Source organism: Lissotriton vulgaris, chromosome 1_1 (assembly GCF_964263255.1).
Source record: "Lissotriton vulgaris chromosome 1_1, aLisVul1.2, whole genome shotgun sequence".
Taxonomy (NCBI): domain Eukaryota; kingdom Metazoa; phylum Chordata; class Amphibia; order Caudata; family Salamandridae; genus Lissotriton; species Lissotriton vulgaris.
Genome location: NC_141685.1, coordinates 587,700,187 through 587,719,822, shown reverse-complemented (window position 1 = coordinate 587,719,822; position 19,636 = coordinate 587,700,187). Strand labels below are relative to the sequence as shown.

The 19,636-nt window shown below is 45.3% G+C and overlaps 1 protein-coding gene across 2 annotated transcripts in view; it reads right to left on the bottom strand.

The window, feature by feature from the left end:
- Positions 1 to 19,268, bottom strand: part of LOC147747520 (vitellogenin-A2-like) — a 77,691-nt gene extending 58,423 nt beyond the window's left edge. The window contains exons 1-3 of one of the 2 annotated variants that reach the window (XM_086953985.1): positions 19,222 to 19,268; positions 19,090 to 19,110; positions 18,825 to 18,976 (exon numbers count right to left, since the gene is read on the bottom strand). In XM_086953985.1, the coding sequence (XP_086810111.1) occupies positions 18,825 to 18,976; positions 19,090 to 19,110; positions 19,222 to 19,261 (213 nt within the window). In that variant the 5' untranslated portion in view covers positions 19,262 to 19,268. The remainder of the gene's footprint in view (positions 1 to 18,824; positions 18,977 to 19,089; positions 19,111 to 19,221) is intronic. The other variant, XM_086953986.1, reaches the window with a different exon arrangement.
- Positions 19,269 to 19,636: the final 368 nt, after the last annotated feature.

Genomic DNA, 19,636 nt, shown 5'->3' with positions numbered 1-19,636 from the left:
CAAAGCAATGCATCTATTTACCTCCAGTTACAATAGTGCACAGGCGCAGTAAAATATTGCACAGCAGTAGGCACGTGCCTGCTCAACACTTTGTAAATAACTCTCGAAGTACTCTGAAACAGCGCCTTTATGTTCTTTGCAGCTTGGTTGTACTTCAAAGCATACAGTGGAGTAAATATTAAAGGGTACTTAACCTTCTGGTCAACATTTCAAGTAGCAATGAGCCTTTATTATTATTATTATTGTTATTAATATTATGTAATATAATTAATACCATTAGTGTTTGCAGTACGTGTAGTGTAAGTATGTATTACTTATTAGTATTGTGTTTGATGACAATATTGGTGATATTTATAGTACATTAGACTGTTCTAGAAACCTTAGAGTGTGCATACATTTTGACACAGACCTGAGTCTTAAACGATAAGTTATTGAAAGGTTCATGGGATCAGGTCATTTATCTAATGTCCATAAAGATAAATATCAACTGAGGGCATCATGTAGATGAAGGGAGTAAAATAATATTGTCCAAAAACTGATGAATGTCCTGTACACCCTCCTCTCATTTCCCATTCCTGATTTAGAGGTTAGGAGAGGATAGTTTTCCTGATGGCAGAACTGTAGCCATTGTAGAAATCCTTGTTGTGGACCCAGCATTTACATTTCCACAAGCATGCATTTCTTTTGTGTCCATAAAGTCAACCCTGCTGGTATCGGGCAGAAATGTCCAAAAATGTCTCCGACATGCTGAAAGAAGGTGGCTAGTTGCAAACCAAGATGCCTGCACAATAGCGGAGGTTTGGAAGCTGCGTCTGACTCCAGGGTGTCACCAGAGGTACAGGACTGCCGGGGCCAGCTACCTGGACAGATGTTGGCCCAGGGAATGGAGAGCAGCAATAGGGAGAAGACAGATATGGCTCCCCACTGGCAGCGGACACAGCAAGGGTCTGGATATTTGCTGCAGTGTGGCATACAAAACGGCATGCAACATACCATCGAGGTGGTCAGGCACCCAGCTGGCGCTGGAGTACTGAATCAGGCCTCCTGTGGTGAGGGCTCCTCCTGCGTGGGTAGGAGTGTGTGGTAGACCATGCACCAATCTGGAGCTGGAGCCCGTGATGATCTAAGGGCAGCGGAAGGGGCTGGCTGCGCTTGAAACCCAAGGGCTGGACCTCTGGCTGTGGTGGCTCCACCTGCTGCATGGCTGGCGGGGTTGGCTCAGGTGAAGGTGGTGCCAGTGCAGCTTGCAGCCCTGTAGCATGAGCCTGTGGCTGGTGAGAACTGCAGGCACAGCTGGAACTCTCCCTCCTGTGGTGGAATCACATGGTGGAGGCGTTGGGAGCCCCTACATGGTTGTGTATGGTGCAGTGGGGGTGAGGAATAGCTGTCCCAATATGGGGCTCAGGGACCCTTGAGAGTGAAGCTAGAAGTTGCCTGCTGAGGAAGACCCAGGTATCAAGGGGCCGCTCACCAGTTATAAGCCTGCCAGGAGGGGTGGGCGCTGGGGACGGAGAAGCGCCGGAGGTGGGCGCTGAAGGTGAGCCACCTGCTGCTGACACACTGTATCTCCCCTGGGGTGCAGAAGAGCTAAGGCAACCGTGGGGAATCTAGGATGAGCGTGGAGTGGTGGATGGTCTGGTGGAAGGAGACACGAAAAGAAGTAGAGGCTGCCAGCTAAGCGGCAACATATACGTGACATGAGCACCTGTCAGACTTTCTACTAGTCCATCCATTTGGAGTATATGTAACTCACTGGCAGAGTTACCCACCCACTTGAAGAGTGCTAGGAGTGAGACTGAGGGGCAGAATACCCACAGCATAGGGCACCCCGAAGGTGTGAGGGAAATGGTAGTGGGGAACCACCATAGAGCTGCTACTGAGTTACATAGAGGGGACATAACCCAAATACCAACTGCCCTGATAAATTGGACCTGATCTTAAATGCTGTGAACACCTCCAGTGAGGTACTTAAAAGCAATATACCTGGACCTACTGGATAAACAAGCGGAGGACTCTGAAGGACGCAGCCGACCTAATAACATCAGAATTATTGTTGTTATGGAGAAGGCAGAAGGGTTTGATATGGTATCAACAAACAAAAGAGAGGCCTGGTCAGAAACCTGTAAGTGTGCCGCAACTGAACTAGTGTCCCAAAACCATTAGTAGCACTAGAAGTGATAGCCCTGGCCTGTTAGAAAAATTCCCATCAGCCCACCCATGTGGTGGAATGTCGTCATGTGGGAAATGTCACCAATCCAATTCGCAAACAGTGCACCTAATCATGGCGCAGAGATGGATGGATTAACATGGTGTAAATACAGACCACTGGACTTCACTGGTGATGCTAATGGGGTGCAGTGCAAAAAAATAATAAAAGTGATAAACGTGAGGGTAAAATTGACTCCAAGGGCCAAAATCAATTTTAATCAGTATGGCGCTCGGGTCAAGATTAAAATTCTGCCAAATAGTTTGAAATAATAATATGTGTGGGCAGAGTAAGTGAAGGTCGACATGTTTCAGCTGTACTGACTATTGGTCTTAGCTTTCTTCAGGACCATTTAGGGAAACTGCGACTGCCAATCAAAAAATAAAGGGATCAGTGATGCACGCTAATATACATTGGATAAGTCCTACCAGTTCCTCTGAGCCCAGATGAATACTGTAGGAAGTCCAGAACTTTATGTATCTCCTAAAGAAGAGACATAAGCGTGAATCAGAAAACCATCTAGTGCACAACAGATTTCAGGAAAACAAGCACAAGATACTGGTTTTGGGACACTAGTTCAGTTGCGGCACACTTACAGGTTTCTGACCAGGCCTCTCTTTTGTTTGTTGATAGTTTCTCTTAGGGTATGAGTGGTTCTGGTCGTTAAATATAGCCCTATTTGACCATCCCTGCGTTTATTTTTTGGGTTTGATATGGTTACATTTCTTGATAACTGGTTAACCCCAGTGGTCGTGCCTAACAGTCTGTCACCATTTTTTGTGTTGGAATGGGCACATAGGGTTCGTGCAAGGCCACTACTGGCATGAGCACCCCATTACCCGGTGGTTGCCGGTCTCCTGCACTGTAAGGAGAGGGGCATAATCTTGCAAAAAGCTTGAGAAACCCACAAATTCCAACTGGCAAATGCTGAAAACTATAACCTAGTGTGTCAGTGGCAAAGGGTGTTGTTCCTTGCTGTAAAGAAAGAACTGAGATAGACTGTTGTCTTGTACAAGCTTCTGTTTCCTGCATGTCTTAAAATCATGATGGACAGCCGCACACTCTTTTTTGATGACCCATCATTGGCTTGGGATAGGCTGGAAGCCTATAAAGTTGGTACAGACCACAGTCATGACCCTAGGCCACCGAGGTGGGGGCTACACTTTTGGAGCGGGGGTGCAGCCACTAGGGATGCCGGGTGGACATGGGCAGACCGCTCCCAATAAAGAGGCAAACCGAGAACATCCAAGCGGCAGCGATCGACACACCAACCTCCCTGAGAACATTGCCAGGGAGCTCCTATGGGAGCCGCCACTCTACTTCTTCCTCTGAGAATTGTGTCTTTGAGATCTTATCCGAGGAACTTTCCCCTGGGCTGATGTTAACTTTTAGGTTGGCGGATGATTTATAATCCAGAATATGCTCTGAACTTGTACTCACCCTGGAAGACGCTCCCAGCTGAGAGAGTTGGGAGAGTCACCGTGCTATGCTGTTCCCAAATCAGAGCACCTGAGCTGACCCACAGAAAGGCACATTATGATGATTTGCCGGAACTCGGGTGGTCCAGCTCTGATGAAGTGTAATCCTACAGTACCGTACTATGAGTGGGTCTGGGGACTGTTGCCATCTAGATAAGCACAGAGGCTGCTGCCCCCTCAGAGAAAACCCATACTACATAGTGGTATGGGGGTTTGGATGTTATCATTCAGTTTGATTCCTTGTTTTGTCCAGGGAATGTTGCTAGTCTGACCTGGGGAGAGGGAGTTGGGGATGGTTGTATGGTTTGCACTTAGCAACGGTGCATGATTGATCTGCTGTGGGGTCCAGGAAGTGGCTGGAGGTAGGGTGGTGGAGAGAGGAGGCTACAGATGTGGGAGTGCCTTGCAAATAAAGTGCAATGGAGAAACTGATGCACTATTTTTTCCTAACCTGGAATGTTCGAGGATTGGGCTCCTGTGGCAAAGGTTGTAAAATCTTGACCTTCCGAGAACGCAGAGAGGTGGACATAGATATGTACAGGAGACTCATTTGATGGCAGGGGAGACAACTAAACTGCAGAGACATTAGAGAGGCCACATATATGCGACTGGGTACTCCATTGTTCTTCACGGGGCATTGATTTAAGTCCGACAGGGAGTCCCTTGAAGGGAGATAAGACATACATTGGCGAGGGATGCTATTATGTCATTGTGGTGAGGGCTTTGATTACTGATAGGCAGCATTTATGCTCCCACTTTCAGACAACTAACACTCCTGCAGAACGCAGGTAGAACCAAATTATAATTCCACTCTTCGGTACATGACCAACATGTTCGGATGGATGGGCTTGCGGGTCTGGCAACCCGTATTGGCAAGATAAGTACCTGGGCTGCATATTGTCAGACAGTAGACTGCTGCAGATGGTGCTCCGTTGGGGCCCATCTGCACCTGGCGACTATCACCTAGCCACCTGTATGAACCCACCTTCCAAAACCCCCTGGTTGATAAGATAGTAGACTACTTGAAAACAAACATATACACTGCCTCTCATATTAACGTGGAGTGGGACGCCTTTAAGGCGGTCATCGGGGGATACTGCCTTAGCCAGTCAGTGGGGGTGGCCTTCTTTCTACACACAGAGCTGTCTACTCTAGCGGACAATCTTAGACATCTAGATAAAGGGTACCTGGAGGCCATTCCTGCCCTCCGTGAGATGTGAGGGAAGCACTTAGAGGAACTGGAAAGACTCCACTCCATGAGTAGATGGCACTACCTTATCACAGTGCACTCTGACGGTGGATGTGCAGACCGGCTGCTGGGATGGATGTCTTGATATAGGGTAGGGGGACCACATTATGCAGCTAGCAGGTCCATGGGGGAAATGCTTTACTCCCAAACAGAAATACATTACATTTTCACAGCTTACTACCAGGCCATATACAAGCCTGGTGCTCCTTTACCAAGAGACATATTGGACCTATTCCTGACTAGAGCGACCTTAACATGACTTCCTGAGGAGGACTGGGAAGTGCTGGGTGCCCCAATAACTGAGCAGGAAATTGTGAGAAGCCCTTAAGGGTATGGCCCAAGGCGAGACATCTTGTACGGATGACCTCCCAGACAATTTCTACCAAACATATGCCCCTCAACCTATACCACAGCTGACCACAATGTACGGGTGCCCTGGAGACACATCCCCCTTCTATCTCAGGCTTATCCGTCATACACCCTGGCTGAAGATGCCCTACACCGTCTGGGCAGCACACTCGGCGGATCTGCACTGAGAGACACAAAACGCGACACCGGGTAAAGTTACATTATGAGTTGTAATGTTGTTGTTACTAATCTAGTGGGATTTAGACAAGATGGGCTTGTGCAACTTTACCAGGTGTGATGACGTGCACATACAAACAAATACGACCATATGAACAAGACATGTCCCCAACAGAAGAGATGACCAAGTTGTGAGAGGCTGTGGACCTAAGGAACATCAGGGCCATACTACCTCTTTAATAGCAGTAAACTGCATGAGATGTCATGTATTTGTATCTTTGAAATGCATGTGCCGTTTTGTACTTAAAACCAATAAAGATATAACACTTGCTGAAAGAAAGCTCCAGGGCATGACGAATATTGTCTAAAATATTTCTGAAGAAAGACTTACAGTTTGGCACCTGCCTTCCAAAGTAACATAAGTGGCAGTCAGTCTGTCATGGGGCCATGATATGAGAGACATACCAGCAAGTGGCCGCAGCCTATATGATGGGAGTCATTTCGGTAAAAGAATGTACTCTAACATGTAATGCAACTCTGAATTCTGTGGGCTGACCACCATTGTGGTGGCAGAGGTGGTGCCTTCGCTATACCACCCATACACCAGCCATCTAACTGAACCTGAGCTGAGGCCCAAAGAAACTATATCCTGCCATGATGTGACACCTTTCTTACTTTACTGCTTTGTCTAGATTAGTTAAATATTAAATAGGGCACCACACAACACCTTGGAAGAGATTGCATTTTATATTAAAGGAGCATTATACTTTATCATTGACATACACTCAAGGTATGAACACTGTAAAAGCACCCCTTTTGTGAAGTAGAAACTACAGTGGCTTTTACCAAGTGTAAGTGTAACAGGCAACTGTGCGCAAGAGTATCTTAGATAGGAGGTTATTTCTCACAATGTGATAGCTTGAAATGACCTTAATTGATTCCGCTCAGGGAAATTGTATGTCAATCATAAACTAAGCTGTCATAAGAAACATTGGAGTTTAATGGGATATGCTGAGACACTCCTCTACATGGTCCTAATTTAGTTGAAATGTATATGCCTGTTCAGAGACATTTCTGTACTTTGATATGTATTTGAGATCGCTTAGTTTGTAATCACTGTTAAAAATGTTATTACTCATTACTTCTCTTTATTTACTAGAGGGGAAATTGTAGAGCTGTATGTGCACCATTACGGCAAAGATCTCCTTCACATACATCATCGAGATTGCTTGCCATGCAATGGTCTGTTGGCTGCGACCTATCACATGTTTTGGCCCTAAGATCATTTATGACTTTCCTACAGGTCTGATGTTGGAGCAAACCAGGTCATTGATAGCTAAGACACACAATATCTCATGCTCATTTTTATTATCAATCATACACCCACATCCCCCAAACAGGGTCCTCCCACCTTGATGTATGCTGTAGCACTTGCCTACGTACAGCCTCATCTGCTATGGTAGGTTTAAAAACACCTATATTTCACTCGTTGACAATTTGTTAATCCTGTTAGCATCACATTTTGAATGGTTCCTTCAAAGAGCTGAAGATGTTTCTGTTTAACATCTGGATGGTGACCAACCAGGTATTTCAAAATGACCACTCCATGTAACATTAAAAATGAAAGACTACTGCCAAAAACTGTTAAACTTGAAGCAGTGAATCAATATGCATCATTATTTTCTGGTAATTTTAAATAGGACACCACACAATGCCGCTCGTGGAGAGAATCAGGAGGGTGCCTTGGTGTTTCTACTGACGGCTGGACTTGCCGTTAATTTACCAGGACTTTCTGCCGACTTTGGGTACGAGGCTGTGTTTTTGGCTGCTAGCGGGACTGCGGGGACCAGCCTGCTGTGCGGCTCCTGATCTGCTGCAGGTGGTCCTCTTCCCGCCTCCACCTCCTGCCAGTTCAAAACCTCTTGCAGCCCCCGCTCCGCAGGTGCCGCTCGTGGAGAGAATCAGGAGGGTGCCTTGGTGTTTCTACTGACGGCTGGACCTGCCGTTAATTTACCAGGAATTTCTGCCGACTTTGAGAACGAGGCTGTGTTTTTGGCTGCTAGCGGGACTGCGAGGACAAGCCTGCTGTGCGGCTCCTGATCTGCCGGAGCTGGTCCTCTTCCCGCCTCCACCTCCTGTCATATAGACTCAGCCATACCCGCGGATGCGGGACGCGCGTGGGCGTGCGCCGTGCGATGCCCGTGCCAAGGGCGGGCCCGTTTTAGCCCGTTACAGATCGAGTAGGACCGGACCGGCCCACCCCTTTTGGTGTTTTGCGCCAGTGCCCAACAAGCACTTACTCTTTCCTGAGCGGTGGACCATTGTGGAGTAAGGACTATGACAACCCGGGAAACCAGGAGTAAAGCCACGGCGTCAAGCACTATGGTGGCAGGTACTTTGGACAACTTTCTGCTCAGAGCATATTCACTTGTGACTAACGAACTAACTATCCTAGAAAGACGGCTCTCCCAGGGAACTGAAAGTGTTAGAAGATCATCACTGGGCTTAATAGCCAATGCCAAAACCCCTGAAAAGGTTGGGGATTCCCCTACAGCCCTCCTAGATAGTATTGATCAAACAATAACTACTGTACTCCAAGAACTTAGGTGCAGCCCCGTAATGCATAGAGAATCTCTTCCGGTTATTCCTGAGGTTATTCCTGTGCCACCAATAGAAAACAGTGTGTCATCGGTGGTGGGCACGATTCTAATACTTCCCAGTCACGAGGAATTAGGGAAGGGGCTGTCCCAAAAAGGAAACGAGGGGTGCAGGTTAGGGGTGGAAAAAAGGCTAAACTAGACAAAGGTCCCACTAACTCTGAGACCATAGGCGCCACAGCACTTAAGGTGGTCCCTTCAGCTAATAATGGTATTAGTAACCTACCCCTCCAAACCCTGCCTGTGGTGCAGCCCTCCGCATTTAGATTTGGGGATCTAGCTAATGCTGGGGGTGTTCAGCTCACTCACGCCCTTGGAAATATTTTGAAAACTTTGCTTGACCCCCTGGTTGCTAGACTTGACCACATTGATCTTAGGTTACAAACAATAGAAACGGCCACCGGGGGCATGATGGACCATCTGAAATCTTTGGAAAGTATACAGAGGACCCATGATGCTAATGGGGGGTGCGCTTTTTCACCCACCCTCCCCATTTCAGTAACCATTCCTGCCCAAGTAATTCCCCCGACCCCAGAACAGAACACTGTGTCTGCTGTATTGGCTAATTCTAATAGGTTGGTCAGGTGAATGTTGAGCAGTCTAATGCTGACGACAATAGAGTGAGGCTGAAAAAGGTAGTCAATTTACCCCCTAAGGCTGCTCCCTACGTAGTGGTTTTATCCGGTGTCCCGAGCTTAGTAACCCAGCAGTAGAACCTTTTGTGTCCTTGAAAAACAAAGTAGCTAACTGGCTGAATACTCATAGACCCCTTCCTCCCCATATCTCAAGTGAAGTGTTAATGGTTAGAAGGGTTTCGTGGGTGGGATACACTGACAAAAAAATCAAGGGCGATTGTATACTGGTAAACTTTAGGGACTCGCATATCTGCAATTTGCCTGGCAGAATGGCAGATACTGCAATTCAGGCACTCCCATTGTCATTCTTTTACCCAGCTGTTAATAAACAATCTGAATTTGGGCTGGAAGAGGGTTGCTCTCATATCAACAGGTACAGCTGACTGGACCAGGTAGACTGACTACATCATGAAGCTGGTTCTGGGGGCCGAGATGGGGGGACGGGTGCCCTGAATCAGTGTAGCCGCCAGGAAGCAGGTAGTGGCACTATTATCGATAGTCAGGCTACGGGGCAAGTAACCTTGCACAATGGGTCTACGTTTTCCAACATTGTAGAACCCATCTCGCGAATCCAAGGTCCTCCATCTGATCCTATATCACTAGAAATTCTCTCTTGGAATGTGGCAGGTCTTTGTAATAAAATGGCCTGCCCTGAGTGGGGTTCCTTTATAGATACGAATGATGTATGTCTCTTCCAGGAAACCTGGGCACAGGAAGAACAATTTCGATCTGGCTTTGCCTCATACTCTGTCCCTGCAAGGTGGGGGGGAAACGGCAGACCGTCGGGGGGCTAACAATCTGGCTGGGAGTCCACTTGGGCTGTAGCGCCAGGGTTATGGATACTGCAACGGAGGATGCCCAATGTCTGGTCCTAGAGTGACAAACCGGCTCTAGACTCGCTCTGGTCAATATTTACTCTAGACCTGTGAGCATTACATCTGAGTCCAAATCCATTGAAGAGCTCTCTATCTTCCTAAATGAGATCCCTAAGGGAATTACATTTGTGATAAGGGGGACCTCAATTCTCATTTTGAGCCACTTGTGGGGCTGTTGGATGGTGTAAACCAGGAGGAGGATGACCATTGGAAAATTCCACAAGTGGTGGGTCCTCCTGCAAGGTCTTGGGCTCCATTGGCCCTACAAATCATGACCCTGACATTGGACCACTCAATCAAGGCCTGCAATGGTCGTGTAAAATCGGATATCCCCTCAAGGTGCACTTTTAATAAACCAGGGCAGGAGTCACGCCTGAACTACATCTTTGTAGAGAGCTGCGCTTGGCACAAGGTCCTTGATTTTAGGGTGGTACCTAGGGGAGAAAGTGATCACAATGCGTTGATCCTAGACTTTCTATCCCCTTGTATCTCCAAAGATAGCCCCATCACAGAGTGTAGACTAGTTAATAGGGTGCTTTTATCAAACTACATGCGTAGGGTTAGATGGGATAAATAGGTCACTCACCCAGACCTAGTGGCAGAGCTATGTGCTCGGGTAATTCCAGTATTGGAAGCCGCTGACGCCCTCAAGCTGCAGTACCCCCCGCCTGAAGCATATATAAGGCTAGGTGATCTTAACAAGGAACTAGCCAATTCTCTAGCAGAGATTCTAAATCCCCCAGGTTCTAGAGCGAGAAGCGCAGGTAACTAACCCACCTGGTACAATAAGGCCTGCAGATTAGCGAAAAACGAACTCCTCGAGGTCCTGAAACAAAACAATAATAGGGAACTTATAAAACAAAGGAGGATAGTATATCGGCAGTTAATTCACCATGCCAAGGTTGAGTGGGAAAATGAGAATTGGGAAAACTTAACATCTGCATTGTCAATAAGAGACGCCCTGAAATTCTGGCAAATTGTGAGCACGGGGTCGGCTGACCCCATTTCGGCAGTAGCACCAAACATCGCTCTGGAAGTGTGGGAAGTACACTTTCATACCTTGTATCAGGGGGACAACTCTACCAAGGACCAGGCCCAATAGGGATCAGTTCCTAGTTTTATGGCCGACACGACCGAGCTTGACTTTACTGAGGGAGAAGTCATGGCTGCCATTTCCAAAATTCCTTCTGGTAAGGCCCCAGGGCTGGATAAAGGGCCTGGTGATCTTTTCAAACACGAACCCAGGGTCTGGGCCCCCTATATAATGGTTATTCTCAATGCAATCTTGGTGGGCATGGCTGTCCCAAATACTTGGCTGGGAGCAGAGATAGTCCCTATCTTCAAGAAGGGCTCACCTCTTCTCCTAGCCAACTACAGGCCAATCCGCCTCATTGAGGTGTCGCAAAAGCTCTTCACAAGGTTGATTCTAGACCGCCTTTTAGATTGGATAGAGGAATTCCACATCCTAAGCCCTTATCAAGCCGGGTTCAGAAATAATGTATCTACCACGGACCAGATTTTCCGATTAACCATGCTTTTCTGGAAAAGAGTAAAATATCGAGAGTGGCTCAGTATACCCTGTCTTTGTGGATCTTTGTGCGGCCTTCGATCTTGTCCTTCGCAGGAAATTGTGGAGTGTCCTTTCGGAAATAGGTGTTCCTCCCCCTCTTCTGAAAATTATAATTCCACTCCACGCTGAGAATTTCGCACAGGTCAGCTGTGGGAAAGATGGTTCTTTGTCAGCTAGATTCCCCGTTGGCAGGGGGGTAAGACAGGGGTGCGTCTTGGCGCCGACCCTGTTTTGCCTCTACGTCAATGGGGCAATCGCCGATCTGAATGCAGTCCCTAATAGCAACGCTCCAAAGCTTGCTGGGTCTGGGATCTCTGCGATCATGTTCGCAGACGATACCCTATTACTCTCCAAGACCCCTATGGGGATCCAGCGAGTTCAGGACGGCTTTGTGTCTTTCTGTAGGGATCGGGGGTTAGAAATAAATACCCTGAAAACAAAGTTTATGATTTTTAACTCCCCACTAACAACACGCCCGAGCCCCACGATAGGTGGAGTCCGCCTTGAAAGAGTCCAGACGTTTGAGTATCTGGGTCTCACCCTTAATGAAAGTATGACCTGGGTACAACACCAAATAAAATCCCAACTAAGGCTCTCCCAAAAAGCGGGAGGCATTCTCAAGCTCTTAAATAAATCCTCTGTAAAACCAATTGGCCCACCACTGGAAATGTATAATTTGCAGGCACGCGGGCGGTAATCTATGGTGGCGAACTGTGGGGGCACAAGTGTGTACCCACGCTCGCCGTCATGGAGAACAAATTTCTAAGACAGTTGGTATCACTGCCCCCTAGCACACCACTATTGCCCCTCAGGCTTGACCTGGGCCTTAGACCTATAAATGAGGAAGTGGGCCTCAAACCTTTAACTATCTGGAGGTGACTCTGGGCAACCCCAGAGCTCAAGAACTATAGGCAAGAGCTTTCAGAGGTCCTAAGTCTTCCGAAGGCGCGGAAACTCTCTTGGCTGAAATACGTGAGAGAGGAATTTGAGAGACTAGGCCTCGCGCCCATGTGGTCTGACCCGGAGCATGCCTGCAGAAATTTATTGCGCAAGTACCTGGTCAATTTATATCATGAAAGTAATTTAACTGTTTCCCTAACGAATGCCCAAACTGGTACTCTGTCCGGCACGTTTTTAATGATCAAAGATTTTTACAAATTTGAGTCTGTCTTCGACGATGTTAGTTCAGCTGTTTTTAGGAAGTTGTATCTCCAATAGAGACACAGCTCTTTGCCAATCAGAGCTCTTACGAGCAAGTGGTGCCTACCTACCACCAAAAATTGCCCTGCTTGTACCTCGGAGCTGGAAAATGAATTGCATGTTGTGTTTTTTTGCCCTGTCTACCAGGAACCTAGAAAGAAGTGGATTATTCCCATTTGTAAAAATCTGAGGATTAGGCATTGTTCCCAAGCTTATAGAATACTTAAAACTGATCTTTCTCCGCTAATTGTTTTCGTTGTAACTACATTTTTAGCTGCAATGTGGAACATTAGAAGGAAACATGTGAATATTGTGTGAAAATTAGGGCCTGGTAGATATATCTGTATAGTTGCCAGAGAGCTTGATCCTTAACTTCAGATGGGCAGGGCTATAATCGATCATGCACCTATCCATGTTTACTGTCATGCACTTTGCGGTGATGAATTAGCTCCTAGGACATGCGATGATTGTAGTTTTTACTGTGTTTAGAGCAATGTATCAATTTTTAATTGTTTAACTAATCGTGATTTCTTTTATGACAACATTGTCGAAATAAAGATGAAATGAAGGAATTAATTGTTTTCAATTTTGAGAACGTTTGTCTTGAAGTCTTACAGTTGCATAAGCAGCTACATGTTTAGAGATGAAAAGGTGAACAGATCATGTTGAAAAGCATTACCTTTAAATAAATCTAGAATTTTATGCGTGTATTGTGCCCTTATTTTCCCGTGTAACATTTTCATCCTAAATTTCTAAGATGCATATATTTAATAGCAGCTGGCCACCATCCCTTCAAATGTATTATGGCGCAGAAAACATGGCTGGTCATTGTTAAGGATGTTATCTTAGTTGTATTATTTGCTCATGATAAACTCTTGTCTACATGTTCAAGATAACAGGGTATTCAAGATAACAGGGTACTCTCAGTATACATAGAAATGACTCCAATATTTTTCAGTGTTATTTCTTGGCCTATGTCTCCACTCCATAGTCATATCCTTCATTTCTATTGTCTCATTATATGATATAAATAGACAGAGGCGCTCTTTCGTGAGTTTCCGTTCAATGCCCTGTATTTACTAACTACACCTTTCCTAGAGGTCAGATGCTGTCTAATATTATTGTGGATATTTTCTTAGCTAATACATTTGAACTGTAAAAAAGTGGTAAAAGGTTAAGGTGAGTTTAAGCAAGTGAACTAATTACTAACTGAGCATAGAAAATGAGCATCCTGATATTGGTGATATCGTTGCAGGTGTAATACCACCTTATTTTTTTTATTGATAAAGTTTTATATAGCGCAAATATGACCCTAACGGGTATCAGAGCACTTTACATATGGTCAAAAAGGAGAAGCAGGTTGAGAAAACAACAACACAATTGAGAACAGTACAATAAGTAATAATTGATCAGGTCAGGGAGGAGACAACTACAAGGGTCAGCAGGATAGTTCCACAAGTCAGAGAACATTAAGCAATCAAAAGACCTGGGTGTAGATACTGTACCATATCGAGGACAGGTGAGTAAAGTTTGTGAGTTCTAGGTCAGGAATTTTCTCATCAGTAAAGCTCTGTCTTTTTTTTTAATGATCCAGTTGAGGGATTCAGTCTAATTTCAGGGGGCAGGGAGTTCCAGGTTCTCAGGGCAATACCCAAGAATGCTCGGTTGTAGATTTTCTTTTTATAAAAATTCTGTGATTTCAACAATATCGTGCTTGTGGTTCTAGAGGATCTGCAGCCACCAGTTTTTGTGCAAGGTACCTCTGGGTGTTGAAGTGTAGAGCTTTGTGAGTCATGCAAGCAATTTTTAAGTGCATCCTTGCCTCATATGAGAAACAATTTAGAGATTTCATATTGGGAGTGATGTTGTGTTTCTCAGTTCCTGTGGTGAACCTTGCAGCAGAGGTATGGGAGGGAGGACCTTAGTGGAGCCAACGTATGTCTAGGTAGGCCACAGAGGGTTGCACTTCCTTAGTCCAATCTGGAAATCACTAAGGCTTGGACAGCTGATTTGAAGTCTTCAAGGTGTTGGAAGGGTTTTATTTTTCTTAAGATATTCATATGGAAGTTCGCTCCTTTGGTGGCTGTACTGATGTGTTCCTGCATGTTCAGGTACTTGTCAATCGCTATTCCCAGAGATTTCAAGGAGTCTATAACGTATGGTGTGCAGTGAAGAGCTGTAAGTTGCTTCACCCCTACTTTGAATTTGGGTGACTTTTTGTGGATTGATTAAGAGGAATTCTTTGAGAGTGTTCGATTTGAGGTGGTTGCTGGACAGCCAATTTTCTTTTTTTTTGTAGAGCTATGTTGAGAGACCTGATATTTGCAAAGGAAGATATTTTCAGATACAATTGTGTCACTAGCATACATGTGATATTGGATGTTGGATAGATTCAGAACTTTAGTTAAACCCTTCATGAACAGATTAAAGGGAGTGGGTGAGAGCGAGTATCCCTTAGGGACCCCTAAAGTGACTAGTTTGTGTGGAGAAATGAGGTAAACCAGTTTAGGTAGGATCCCATAACTATAACCATTATCAAAAAGAAAGTGTTCATCAAAGGCACCTTTTATAAATTGACACCTTTGTGTTCAATTCCATCTCAATGCACTTGTTTTGCATATCACGCTCAACACTAGAGAACCTATGCAAATAGAGTATTAGCATTCCGCCACTAATAATCCAATGTTAAATGTCACAACTACCAGTGCATAATTTGACTCATTGGTTTCCGGTGCTCAGCACTGGCATATATTTCTCAACTCTGTCACTATAACATTCTACCACACTTTGGCGCTGTCTGTCTAATTTAGAGATCAGGAGACCACGTTTAATAATTCAATATACGTTTAAAATAAATTACTAATACCTGCCAATCAAGCCATTCTTATAGCTTTGAGGGACTGGAATAGTCTGAATTCTCACACCTGTAGGAGTGTGTTGATTAGTTGTTGTATTCATACTGCCATTGGCAATACTTGCAGGGGCAAGGGGGGCTTAAAGCTGCAGAGGCCTCCTGCCAAGGGGCCTAGCACTTACGATTTTTACAAATGAAGTGCTGACAACTACAGATCAATTACAGTCTATTGCAGTCAGTCCATCCTTGCACTCAATTATGCTTATGGGGCTCACAAATAAAGTCCAAGGGACACTGATTATAGCTCCTTCTTTAACATTTGTCTTGGGACATTTTTACTTCCATATGGCTTATGGAAAACATCTAAATTCTCTTGCACCCTGTCTGCTTTCTTTTGTGTGTGCTGGGAAACGCAGCGTTGCTGCAAAGGCTGGATTCTGCTCATTCCTGGAAACTGAATGGATTCCTTGCTAAGCATTTATGTTCAATTAAAACATATAAAAATGGCCCTGCTTTAACAACTTAAGCAGTTTTGGGGAACGTAGGGAGTGAATACGATGGCGGGCAGACTTGGTCCGCCCCCATCATAGCAGTGTTTGGAACCATCCGCCAGACATGCGGCAGTCCCACCACTGCGATTAGGATGCGCCCAACATACTGGCGGTCGTTTTCTGGGCTTTTCACATTGTGGGCGGTGCTGATGGCTGCAGCACCGCAAGCAATGCCAAAAGTGCTTGCACAGCATTTCCATGCACTATGTGGCAGGCAACACACTGTGCCTGCTACTTGATGCATGGAAATGAGGTGGGGTACCATGGGTACCCCCTAGTACTACGACACCCTCACAAAGGGGGCACACAACGGGCCTGCAAACCCAATCCCCGCCAGCATTTCCTGGAAAAGCCTTCTTGGACCCACATCCTAATGTCGTGGATGATGCCTGCTAGGCACCGCCGCCATATTAGTGGCCCTGCTTTGTCTGCCAGGAAATTGGTGCGATTGCCTTTGGTGGTAAAGCAGCGAACAGACTTTGCGTCCACCACGGTACCCACTGCCATCTTAATGTGGCAGTAGGTAAATCGCTGGGCAGGCAATGGCGGTCCTTCTGCCATCATAATGACCGCCTTAGTGCTTTGGAGGTATCATTTGCAAAGAGAAATAATTAAGGCTGTGCAGCTGCAATCACTTTGCGTCAACTATAATTTTTAATGACCTAAAAACATGCAGGGAACTTAGAGGGCAGCAGATATCTGGTACTCCACTCCCCTGGCAGAGGACCACCCAGTATATTTAGAAATTCTGGTTCCCACCTACCTGGCATCATTGATTAAGTGGTTGCTCCAAAGGCCTAAAAGATTGCCAAGTTAGCATCACTTTATAACACCTTTCCAGCAAACATTTTTTTTTCAAGAATAAACTCCTATCTGGCCATGTTGTACAGGGAATTTCTTCCTTGCTGTGATGGCCACTGATTGAAGGCTTTACTTGAACTCCCTCCACCCCCGAAAGGCTGGGGCCCTGGCCAGAGCCCACTTTGTCCATGCCTTAAACCATACCAGATTTGACCAGAATCACAAGATTTTCAGTCAAGTGCTGAGGCTGAGATAAAAAACACGGGTTCGAAATTTTACCAACTTAGCCTCTAGATCATGCCTCCTCTGTCATACAGGCAGACTTACTACTGCCTCTGTACATTACAAAAAATACATACACTAATTTCCTTTCTGATCTGTTTGTCAATGTTGATTTCCTGTGCTGATTGACCAGCAACCTTTTTCTAAGCTCTTCTCTCTTCTATCAATCTCATTACTTTTTAACGGTACATATGAGCCTACTAATTTAATTTGGCCTGCTCTCTTGTATACATGTGCTAGTATTTGTTGCTAGTATGTATCGTTTACAGCATTAGACACACCACCATTGGGCAGGTGCAGCGCAAGGATTTTTAAATATATAATGCAAGGTGACACTTGGACGGAGTATTGTAAAAACCAAATGTGCAGAGGGTCAAAAGGGGACCTCCCCTTCCGCTCGGCTTAGAGCGATGGGTACCGACGGATAGAGCGGGCCTCAATTTCCCGAGCGGTTGCTGGGCGAGGTGAGTTTTTCACCCACACAAAGCTGGGAAGAAGACTTCTCTGTCTCCAGTGGACATTGGGGTTCCAAGTTCCCGGGAGATACATGACTCTCTTAAGTACATTGCACACTATTGATTTAATTAATGTTCTTCTTTATTTGTACACCTATCACACTTTGTTGCAGTAGCCTATCATCTAAAAGGTCCTGACAAAAGCTGGAGTAATACTCCATTAAGCTGAAACTAGTTGACCATCCATCCTGCACAGCGCTATAGTGTAGTCTCACTTATCTACTACTAGGCGTGTTTTTAATCTTGACACCTACACTAATCTCTATTAGCTAACCCCTTGGTCTAGGTAGTCAATTTTAGCAAACACTTCTTCTACAGCACTGCACTCATTCTGTACTATTCTTTGAGCAAAACTGTGGCTAAATGCGCCGCTTTCCACTTCCGCACCGTCACTTGATGATATGGGCGGTGCATGGAGCGACTGCCTATTCCCATATGATGAAATGCCGCCAAAAGGGTGATCTGATGGGAATTTCACAGCCCAGTGTGACTCAATACACTCTTCCACGCATGCACCCGTGTGATCCTCGTTCACCACTCTAGGCAGCACACCACTTTGGACCTGGTCTTCTCTTTCTGTGTTTTCTACCTTGTTTTCTACCTTTTGTTTTCTATCTTAACACTTGGACGCAGCCTCATTTTCCCCGCCTACTTCTCACCTTCACAAGGGCAACGTTTTGCTAGGCTTGAGGACACCCTCTATGAATGTCCGCTCTGTGACTTTGTAATATAATGTTAGAGCTTTTTGTTGAAAGACTGAAAAGAAGTATCAACTCTAAAACTCACCTCAACCAACTAGATTACTTAGCAAGGGGATATTTCTTTATACTTCTTTTGTAGGAGATATTGCGTAATGCATACCAAACCTAGGGGTGTAGCTTCGGGGAGGGTTGGGGGGAGTTGCAGTTTTACACCCCCTAATAAATGTACTATTTAATATATAGTTGGATACATGAGCTTCTAGTCGGATATGGTAAGATGGTATGATGTCTGTTCGATTTCACCTGGGAGCTTTAAATACTATCTCAGATATCATTTCACACACATACTCGTCTCTGTTTTGAAGGTCTTAAAACAGGGTTATTTTACAAAATACTGTGTATTAAGTACCCCTCACAATCCGCCCTTCTTTCCCTTTAAACATGATATGCCAGCGTGGTTGTCGGAAAATCTAAAGCCAACACCACCGCCCCCCCCAGTCTTCCTGACCAAGCTACGCCCCTGACTAAACCTAACTAAATGTTCACGAAATTCTATGAATGTATTTTATGTTTCAGTTCTGATATTGACTGTTTTATATATTAACAACGCACAACAGCTCCCTAAAGCAATCTAAGTACACTAGGGGCCATATGTATCAAAGGGTTTTACCTATTCTGTGTCTATGGGAAAATGTGTTCATACATATGGCCCTAGAACTCCATACCTTGAGGAGATAGGCCTTCTGTGCGATGCCACTGATCTCCACCTTGCAGTTCAGTTTGACTCCAGCTCTGGCTGTGCCGCTGTCCGGCAGTCCGTTCAGGATCAAAGCCTCATACTGGTACACATAGGTCTTACTTTGGCTCAAGATGGGTTCTGAAAGGAGGAAAAACATTTACTAAAGTGTAGAGTTCCCCTGATTCTGCATTCATTAGCAGCATGCTACCAACAGTATACAATGCACTTCAGTCAATAAGAAACAGACCTACCATAGTTGTACTGCTCACTGCCTGTGAGGGAAAATATCAAATAGGTGTGTTAGAAACAGAGAAGCCAATTCCATGTACAGAAGATATCCCTGTTCAGTACCCCTCAACTCATCAAAAGAGGTGTGAACTTACCCACAAGAGCGAGCAAAAGGGCAAAGATGATTCCCCTCATGGTGACGGCGAATGGAGGCCAAAGAAGATTCACCTGCTTTTATAGGGAATCAATAGGGCTTATCTGGCCTGTGAGGTAGAGCTTTTGGCAACTCATGCTTTTTTATCAGGGAGGCCCCAAAAATTTTCATCCACAAAGACATTTAATTTTCCTCTGACATGTACCCTGTAACATCTCTAACTGCCCATGGGCCCACTGTCTGCTTTCCATTTTTATGTAAATGATTTTAATAAATTGAACATTTTGCACACTTTGAAATGGTAAAAGCCTTGCAATATTTACAGTTAGCTAATGTTATTTTTTGTTGCTGAGAGCAGGTCGTGTATTTTGGCACACCCACTATGGATCGATGAGGTACGATAACTTTGTTCCGGT